At 36.5% G+C, this 9,830-nt stretch overlaps 3 protein-coding genes across 8 annotated transcripts in view; 2 read left to right on the forward strand and 1 right to left on the reverse strand.

The window, feature by feature from the left end:
* Positions 1-3,486, reverse strand: part of LOC107675472 (peroxiredoxin-1-like) — a 5,805-nt gene extending 2,319 nt beyond the window's left edge. Inside the window, exons 1-5 of one of the 3 annotated variants that reach the window (XM_016469850.1) lie at positions 3,368-3,486; positions 2,380-2,394; positions 1,657-1,777; positions 1,328-1,481; positions 480-598 (exon numbers count right to left, since the gene is read on the reverse strand). In XM_016469850.1, coding sequence (XP_016325336.1) covers positions 480-598; positions 1,328-1,481; positions 1,657-1,759 — 376 coding nt within the window. In that variant the 5' untranslated portion in view covers positions 1,760-1,777; positions 2,380-2,394; positions 3,368-3,486. Of the gene's footprint in view, positions 1-479; positions 599-1,327; positions 1,482-1,656; positions 1,778-2,379; positions 2,395-2,700; positions 2,833-3,367 lie in introns of all 3 variants that reach the window. The other 2 variants (XM_016469843.1, XM_016469835.1) reach the window with 2 other exon arrangements.
* Positions 3,487-3,989: 503 nt separating this feature from the next.
* On the forward strand, positions 3,990-7,472 carry LOC107676270 (ribonuclease H2 subunit A-like). Of its 4 annotated transcripts, none has more exons than XM_016470801.1 (9): positions 3,990-4,147; positions 4,893-5,021; positions 5,100-5,171; positions 5,247-5,373; positions 5,465-5,552; positions 5,796-5,933; positions 6,075-6,162; positions 6,853-6,976; positions 7,136-7,472. In XM_016470801.1, exons 2-9 carry the CDS (start codon positions 4,895-4,897, stop codon positions 7,293-7,295), a joined length of 924 nt encoding a protein of 307 aa, XP_016326287.1. In that variant the 5' UTR covers positions 3,990-4,147; positions 4,893-4,894; the 3' UTR covers positions 7,296-7,472. The 4 variants fall into 4 exon arrangements, with proteins under 4 accessions (XP_016326287.1, XP_016326300.1, XP_016326308.1 ...); XM_016470814.1 differs by lacking the exon at positions 3,990-4,147 and adding an exon at positions 4,174-4,192; XM_016470822.1 differs by lacking the exon at positions 3,990-4,147 and adding an exon at positions 4,216-4,233.
* Positions 7,473-7,695: 223 nt separating this feature from the next.
* Positions 7,696-9,830, forward strand: LOC107676294 (U2 small nuclear ribonucleoprotein B''-like). The gene is made up of 7 exons (XM_016470830.1): positions 7,696-7,769; positions 7,959-8,048; positions 8,168-8,340; positions 8,644-8,775; positions 8,920-8,961; positions 9,073-9,161; positions 9,437-9,830. Exons 2-7 carry the CDS (start codon positions 7,985-7,987, stop codon positions 9,594-9,596), a joined length of 660 nt encoding a protein of 219 aa, XP_016326316.1. The 5' UTR covers positions 7,696-7,769; positions 7,959-7,984; the 3' UTR covers positions 9,597-9,830.

The raw sequence follows: 9,830 nt of genomic DNA on the forward strand, positions 1-9,830 counted from the left end.
ACGGTATGGTTTATTTTTTGTGTTTGCTCTGCTTGAGATTGAATGATATTTATATTTATATATATATATATTTATATTTATATATATATTTATAGAAGAATATTTTAAAATATCGCTGCTTTTACAGTACTTTTACGGTTCAAATAAAAGCACCCAACCTTCTAAATAGCAGTGTATAATATAATATAATATAATATAATATAATACTGTGTCAAATGCTGAAGTTCGGAAATCGGAACATTAATTCAAAATCATCGACTGAACATTTGATATAGATTTCCAAGTTGCAATAAAATCTGCTTAAAGTTAATATTCTTCTCATAGTTCCTGTACCCTGCCCACACTGCAGTACACGTGGATGTTATCGAGCACCCTTGATCATTAACTCCTGCTGCATTCGTGCACTGCAAGCAAGAGTGGGTGAGTAGCTGCAGTTTAACTGACCAAGTGCAAACATGAGCACATTGTCACAGACATGAAGGCGATGCCTTCATCCTCTTTCAGGATGCCATAATCGCGGGAGATGGACTGAGTCAGGTCAGCCACCAGCGGGATGTTCGTGGAGCCGAGGCCACCCTGCGTCCTGGGAGTGTTGATCCTATCAGGAACAAGCCAACAGTCATGTCACAAAAGGAATTTGATTTATCAAGTGTTTAGTTTAAAAGACATGGTTAAACCTCATGGCTATTTCATAATTAATTATTATTATTATATTTCCTGCAAGATGATGAATAGAGATATAGACCGGTAATGTGATGTAAATTTACCATAATATAATTGTTCATAGCAATAGCACCCTCCACTATTTTTTGACTTTCCACAATGTTTTTAAACAAAAAGCTATATATATATAAACCTAAAAAAATATATTATATTACAATCATTATTTTATTTTAGAAAAAAATTATTAGTAGTAGTACTAAGTGTAAATAATAATGCTCTCTAAATAAAAGGTCAATGTGACTTCAAGTGTCAGTTTCTAGAACTAACAAAGCGCTACACCCTTCCTTTATCTGTGCCTCTCTATCACTCTATAGTAGCTCTTATCAAAGCCAGGCTGGTTAGGAGAACATAGAAGACAACCACTAACTGGGTGAAGCCATAGAAAGCCCGCTAAGAATCACGTTCACAAGCGAGAGAAAACCAACAGTGACACCTAACGTACAGTGTAGGATCACTAGCACTATTGATCTATAATAAATTACTTTTTATAATGAAGGCACTAGATTGAAGGCATTTTAACGATATCAAATATAGATTTTTCTCTAAAGTAGCTAGTTTAGCCCTTTAGATGTGGAATATGTAGGAATAAAAGCAGGACCCTCACCATGCCAGATGGCTGAAATGAGAGTCGGTGGAGGCAGCGAAGACCTCGCAGCCGATTTTACGAAACTCAGCGGCCTGATCGCTGAACGCGATGATCTCAGTAGGACACACGAAGGTGAAATCGAGTGGATAGAAGAACAACACAACATACTTCCCTAAAGGAGAAATGGAGGGAAAATAAAGATGAAGTGAAAACAGGTCACACCTGTAACCCAGTTAGTGGGTTTGATGGCTAGTATCGTGACGCAATGGAAAGCAAAAGTAGGTTAGAATGACATTTCAAATACTCTCTATTTACAAAACACAGTGTGTGGAGCGTCTGATGCTCACCTCTGTAGTCAGAGAGCTGAATGTCTTTAAACTGTCCGTCTACCACAGCTGTGGCCTTGAACTGAGGAGCAGGCTGACCGATCTTAGCGTTTCCAGAAGACATCTTGAAGATTGCTCGTCACTGTTGACCAAAAAAATCCAAGAACATCAGGAATATTATTATTATTGCTGCTACTTACACCACACATTTAATTACAAATTTAAAAACTTTTTTAAATTAATTGCAGAAAATATTTTTTGACAAAAAAAACCCAAAACAACAACAACTTTTTTCTTGTGGTACCATATATATATATATATATATATGGCCTTTTTTAAACTCCCTAATATCGGTATCGGCCCTGAAAAACTCATATCGGTCGGGCTCTAACCAGGACAGCAAAAAAAAAAGAAAAAAAAAAAGAGGAAAAAACAGCAAATTGACTCGTTGTTCCAATCCTGTGGGAATTTCTTTCTTCCGATGAACATAAAAAGATATTTTGAAGAATGTCGGTAACCAAACAGTTGCTGGACTCCATTGATTTCCATAGTATGGAGAAAAAAATGCTATGAAAGTCAATGAGAACCAAAACTGTTTGGTTACCAACATTCTTCAAAATATCTTCAGCGGAAGAAAGAAATCCACATAGGTTTGGGACAACTTAAGCATGATTAAATGATGACAGAAATTTTCATTTTTGGGTGACTTAAACTCATTTAAGTAATTTACCAAATGATATTTACCTCAAAATATTAGTTCTGAAATGAGAACAGGAAAGAGAGACAAAAAATCAGCAAGATAAGTAACTTTTCGTGTTTGAACCAGAGTATCAGTTCATAATGTAAGCAAACGCTTTGCAGTGGATCACTCACACACACACACACACACACACACACACACACACACACACACACACACACACACTGCAGGTCACATGATAGTCAGTTGTTCTGAACAATGGGCTTCTGACTCAAGAAGTGGTTCAGTCTAAATATGGCCTTTTACCCAAGTCTTTATCTCAGTTCAGCTACAGACCAAATGCAAGAGCATTTGAATCATTTTACCCTTAAAAGAGGGACTTGAACGTGTTTTATAAGTGCACTTGGCTCAGAGGTCGATTCCACGCCTTCCGTGTGGCCCTGATAGCGCCTGTCAGCTCAGTCAGTATCTCTGCTAAAAGCTGATAGTATCCACCCCTAGAAAACACAAGAATGGTCAACGGCCCTCCGAGACTTTGCCCTAAAAAACTGCAGGAAAAAGGTGAAAATGGGCTGGAGAAGGCCGAGACAAGTGTGCACTAACTTAATGCTCTGCTATAATTGGAAAGACGCATGTTGACTTGTAATATACAGTGTCTGGAAACATGCAAAAGACGAAATACATATTGAATATAACGCCTGATATATTCAGAAAGTCATTTAACGTTAGCTGCTTAGCCACGAGACCTAAGCCTGATCAGTCGAGTGCTACTGCATAAAAGTAGCACTGCGTGAATCATAACAGTTGAAATGACTAATACTCACAGTCTGACGCAATAAATATATTTTAATGCGTTAAGATATGTCAACAGTTGATCAAATATGATGCAATCTGCAAGAGAACAGCGCCGGCGTTTTCCACGCGCTCTTTTGCTCAGTAATAATCAGCAAAAATACGCATTAAGCATTTGTGCATGTAAATAACCATTAAGCTTTTAGGCAAAAGAGTACTATGTTGACATTAAAAACGTACCTGTTCCGTGATGTGGAAGCGAAACTTCACTTTCCCTTGATGCACAAGAAGCTCCAGCCGCGCGACCTGCTGCAAAACTCAACGTAAAGAGGGAGGAGCCATGTGCTTCAGTGCACCGCCTCACTTTACGCATTTCGTTTACAATTTAAAGCCATATTTTGCGTTTTAGTTGTATGGCAGATTCCAGTTTGGATACGATTTCAGAAACATGTCAGAAAACAGTGCATTTAGATGCACATGATGTCTTGTATTTTTTGGTTTTGACCTACATACATATCAGAAAATTAAAAATACATTAAAAAAACTAATTACAGCCACAACATGAGAACAAACCGCACAAAAAGCATATGCATAGCGTTTTGCAATGCTAACCTCAAGTTTATACTTAATCAATGACAATTCATCACTCTTAACCTCTATTTATAATTTATTGCTCACCTCTCTATTCGTGATTTTGTCTTATACATTTCTGCAATCGCGTAAATGCAAATAAACACTGAATTAGTAGATAACATCGGGAAAATAGCCAAACATCCCCTGAACTCCATTTCCCACAAACCACTGCGATAGAGAGTTGTGGAGGCACACATTTAAACGCGTTCGCTGCATGGTTTTAGACATTAGCTGTGTTTTTAAATATGTTTCAGTGTGCGTCGTATTTTTCTATGCAGTAATAAATACTCTTTGTCCTTCCAGTATTGTCGGTCAAAGGTCACGCTGACCTGTCACACTCCCGCCAATTCTGTATTTCCGGTTGAGGCGCGCTGCAAACACACACAGGTTCGTGCAAGTTTGTTTATGCAGGAACTTTTACACACTTTAATTGTTAAGCACACTGTTCTATGATGCTTTTGAATACCCTGTTAGTTAGTTAATAAGAGTGAATAAACCATGTTTTCTCCACTCATTGTTCGTACTATTTTGACTAAATTATTTGTATGATCTCGTATTATTGATTGATTTCAGTATCAGATGCGGGAGAAAATGTGTTGTGGGTCATTTCTGTTAAAGACGTGCCTTTTAAATTATTTATTTTATACAGGGAATAATAATACATGTGTTGTGATTTATGGATATGTTTTTATATGTTTAGAAACATGCTCTGGTCGAATACTATTCAATATAACTTGATTATTTGCACAATAGCAAGATATTTCTTATTATCAATGTTGAAAAAAATTGTGCTGCTTATTAATATTTTATTAAAGAGTCCTTTGATGAATATAAAGTTCCAAAGGAAAACATTTATTTGAAATGGAAAGCTTTTATTTTGTAACCAATTTCCATAATAAAGGATGGAATGATAGAGCTAAATTTTAGTGGGTTGTTAGCTTGAAGCTTAATTTATATTTTTCAAAGTCTTTTATTTATTATTGTTTGTAATGTTATTAATGATATTCATTTAATAATTTTTGTGATATGCATTTTTGTAAAGCTTAAATTAAGCTTAAAATTCATACCTATGTTTACTTAATTGTAATATATTTTGTTAAAAAAAGTTGTCATTTTTTATCCAAATGATTAGACATGGATCTGAGTGATTTTGAGGCGGATAACTCTGTGAGCTGCCGCTTGTCCTCGTCCACCCCGGATGTGTGTAAGACAGAGGACTGCTGCCTGGGCATCGATGAGGCAGGCAGGGGTCCTGTACTGGGTGAGTGTCATCCTCATTGGACGAGTATAACTGTATAACTTATAAACTGGAGTATAAATTTGACGTGCTGTATTTCAGGACCCATGGTGTATGGGATATGCTTCTGTCCTGTATCCAGAAAGGAAGACCTCAAGAATTTGAAAGTGGCAGGTTGGTTATACAGAGCAAATCTTGACAGGAGTTCAGATTCGGTGGAAATCTGCAGTATTTTTGTCACATGTTTAGACTCAAAGACGCTGACAGAGGCAGAGAGAGAGAACCTGTTTCTGAAGATCGATGAGGCCAAAGATTTTGTAGGCTGGGCCCTTCAGATCCTCTCACCAAACACCATTTCCACCAGCATGCTGCAGAGGTACATGCACACATGATTTCACTGCATGCATGCCAAGGCTGGTGATTAGAGTTGAGAGAATCTTTTAAACCTGTTGTGCTTTTATTTTCAGAGCAAAATACAATCTGAATGCGCTGTCACATGATGCAGCGATTGGTCTGGTGCAGGACACCCTGGACTGTGGGGTGCAGCTCAAAGAGGTACAAACCAACACCTGTATGATAGACAGCAGATCTGGTGATGAAGCCGGTACGACGTGGCTTTCTTTTCTTTTTTTATAATTTATAAATTTTATATATTTTTTATAATTGATTATATATATATTAGGGCTGCACGATAAATCGCATGCAATATTTAATTTTATATTTATATATATATATATATTTATATATAATTATATATATATATAATTTTTATAATGCCGTGTTTTTCATACCTCTCAGGTGTTTGTGGATACAGTAGGTCCTGCAGAGAAGTATCAGGAGAAGCTCTCCCAGCGGTTCCCGGGGGTGGAGGTCACCGTCCGTCCCAAAGCTGATTCTCTCTTCCCCATCGTCAGCGCTGCCAGCATCTGTGCCAAGGTAATGGTTCCTTCAGAGGTGGATGATATAAGGGGAATGTCAGTTATTAGAGGAAAAATATCTGCTAACACTATAAGAAAGATATATGCATATGATTAGATTTTTTTTTTTATATTTTTGACTAATGTGTTCTCTTTGTAGGTGGCTAGAGACCATGCTGTCAAATCCTGGAAATTTGCAGAAGATTTGGGTGAAGTGGACACAGATTATGGCTCTGGGTATCCTAATGGTCAGTTTATTTCATATAAGATTCCTTCCATTTCCATACAAGTGTTTTTATTTTATTTATTTTTTTTACAATTAAAGGTAGACTAATCATATTTAGATATTTTTAAATGAGCACTAGTGTCAATTACTGCTGTTTTTCTGGCACATATATACTACTGTTCAAAAGTTTGGGGTCATTTTTTTTTAATTATTACTTTAATACTATTTGTCAGCAGGAACGCATTAAATTGATCAAAAATGATTGTAAAGACACTTATAATGTAACACAAAATAAACGCTAATCTATTCCAAATAAATGCTTTCTATTCAACAAAGGATTCTAAAAAACAGATTCTAAATTCCACAAAAATACGAAGCAGCACAACTTGTTTTCAACATTGATAATCAGAAATGTTTCTTGAGCAGCAAATCAGCATATTAGAATGATTTCTGAAGTTATCGTGGCACTGAAGACTGGAATAATGATGCTGAAAATTCAGCAGGAATAAATGACATTTTACAATATATTCATAGAAAACACTTCTTTTAAATTGTAAAAATATTTCACAATATGACAGTATTTTTGATCAATTAAATTCAGCCTTGGTGAGCAGAAGAGACTTCTTTCAAAAACATAAAAAATTTTTACAGACCCCAAGAGTTCAGTACTAGGCTCAAAGTAAATATTATGATTTATTCTGTGTGTGTTTAGATCCCAAAACTAAGAGCTGGCTGCTGAAGTTTCTGGACCCAGTGTTTGGTTATCCTCAGTTTGTGAGGTTCAGCTGGAGCACAGCGCAGACGCTCATGGACAGTAAAGCTGTTGCTGTTCACTGGTGAGTCTGACAGCAGAGGCCGCTGCCTTTTCAGATTCAGAAAACACTCACTTTCATTTTCTTTAGTGCTTACACATCAAATGTTATATACAAAAATATTTTTTCTGTTAGTACTTGTGCATTTATATATTAATATTAAGTGTGTTTGTTTGTGTGTAGGGACGATGATGAGGAAGATGGAGAAAAAGCCGCTGCTCGTCAGAATAACACCTCAGTGCTGTCGTATTTCAGCCGTAGCAAACCGTCAGAGCTCGCACACACACGAGACACACACCGCTTTTTCACTGAGCGCAAGCTACAGAGCATCAACACACTCTGAACACAAACACTGTCCATCAATGAGAGAAGCACTCAACATATCACAAAACACACGTCAACTGGATATGTCCAACATAATATCGCAAATAATGAACTGTGCATGAACCAGAATGTATTATATTCTCATTTGTTTTTTTTATGGTGTGTATTCTTCATTTCTGGATGTAAAATCAATAAAATTTTTTCATTTTCATATCTTTTTGAATGTGTCTTAGATTTTTAAACGATGTTTTCAGAAGTGGTACAAAACTGGCCCAGAATATTAGTGATTCCATATGTCTGTCTTACTGAAAACTGCCTAGCAACCACTCAGAACATGTTTATCTTAAAGTATTTGCAGGTCTCTATGGCTCTGGAACTGTTGTATAAAGATGTTTATATCACTCCGCGACAGCAGGTGGCGCAACTGTTTCACAACAATAAACCAAAGGAGGAAGAAGCCTAGCGGCAGTTTCCGCTTGAACTCGGCAGTGTGGTGAGTTTGTTTGAGGCGATTCATTCAGTTTTAATAATGTTTAGTAAATTATTTGTACGTTTATAATTTAGAAAAGCAGCACTCAGCGATATTAACAATAGTCTGTACTAACGTACAATAAGTGTGTAGTTGTTCACGTTAACTGCTCACTGTATTCATTGTCTTTTTGTGCCTTTCTCTGTATTTTAGTGTGGTTTTACCTGAGATTATTAATCATGGACATACGACCGAATCACACCATCTATATCAACAATGTTAACGATAAGATCAAGAAAGAAGGTAAAGTCTTAGACATGTTTGCTCTTTTTCTCTCTCTCCCTTTGACCATTAAACTATATAATTGATATGATTGTGAAACTTTTTGTGCAGTTTTTTTTTCTCTCTTGCGTCTTTTCTAGAGTTGAAGAGATCCCTGTACGCCTTATTCTCCCAGTTCGGCCAGATTCTGGACATTGTTGCGCTAAAGACCACAAAGATGAGGGGTCAGGCTTTTGTTATCTTCAAAGAGCTTGCTGCAGCCACCAATGCCCTCAGACAGCTTCAGGGATTCCCTTTCTACAATAAACCCATGGTCAGTGCCACAGCTCATAAGAACTACAAAGCAGTCACACGATCAACATTTCAGGAAATAATGAGCGGAATATGGTCCTTTGATTCACTTTAACCTTTAAGTTATAATTAGATCACTCAGGGAGATGTTTATCTATAATGTGAAAATGCCAGTATTTACCTGCCTGTATTTAGTTTCTTTCATCTGTGATTCACTCAGGGTGTTTATCAGATGTAGTCATTCATATTATTTATCAGTTTACACTTTACAAAGCATTAGAAAGGAACACATTTCTCAGTCCCTAATCTTAGCTTGTACTTGTAGCGAATCCAGTATGCAAAAACCGACTCAGATCTGATCTCTAAGACGAGAGGCACGTATGGAGATAAAGAAAAGAAGAAAGAGAAGAAAAAGAAAGCTCAGGAACAGGCTGCCAATTTCAACACGAAACCAGCGGTGAGTTGAAATGCATGTTTGCTGAGGCATTGTGATTAGAAAATTATATTGACGACCTAGTTGTGGTGAAATGTACATTTAAAGAACCAGATCAACCGAGTAAATTTTGCTTAAAAATGTTTGACTTTTTTTTTTCCCCTGCAGGGAGCAGTAAACACACAACCTCCTCCACCTGCCACAGTCCAGGTACGTCACACAATTGACATGCTTATTTTGTGATTTGATTTTTTTTGTATTTTTAAAAAATACATTGTTTTGTTTATGTACCTAATAAGAAATGATTTTATATTGTTTTAGGTCCCTGACAACCCACCAAATTATATTCTGTTCCTGAATAATCTCCCAGAAGAAACCAATGAGATGATGCTCTCCATGTTATTCAACCAGTAAGTTTTCAATATAGTAAACCAGTAAACATTTGAAAAAAGTAAATGTTTTGGTAATAAATGCAAAATTATTGTCTATAACCTTTTTTTATGTATTGTTATAGTGATGTTTTTTTTTTAATGCAGAGAACGTTTAACTTAAACACTTTAAATCTACTCTGTTTCCCCTTTTGATTAAAAATGCATAAATATTGATAGATTTATATATCACCCAGCTTTTTCAGCAAGATTGTCTCCAGATTGTTTTTACTCCCCATCTTGTTCCATCTTTTCAGGTTTCCAGGGTTTAAAGAAGTGCGCCTGGTCCCTGGAAAGCATGACATTGCGTTTGTGGAGTTTGAGAGCGAGGCTCAAGCTGGAGTAGCGAAAGATGCTCTGCAGGGATTCAGAATCACAGCCACGTGTGCCATGAAAATCACATATGCCAAAAAGTGACCTGGCTCACACTTACTGGACTGTAACTGAGGCTTTGATCAGTGGATCCTCACTTCTGATTTGTGTTTGTCTTTACATTCAAACTCTTTATTTTTTTTTAACATGTTTGTTCAGTGACTGTTTAGTATTGTTTTTCCTATTTTTTATTTTTTATTTGTATGGGAATTATTTGGTCACTGAGGACTTCATGATATTCCAGGACAGGTCTTTATTTTGTACTGTGGACTAATAAAA

The sequence above is a fragment of the Sinocyclocheilus anshuiensis genome, unplaced genomic scaffold, assembly GCF_001515605.1.
Source record: "Sinocyclocheilus anshuiensis isolate Anshui unplaced genomic scaffold, SAMN03320099.WGS_v1.1 scaffold469, whole genome shotgun sequence".
NCBI lineage: Eukaryota > Metazoa > Chordata > Actinopteri > Cypriniformes > Cyprinidae > Sinocyclocheilus > Sinocyclocheilus anshuiensis.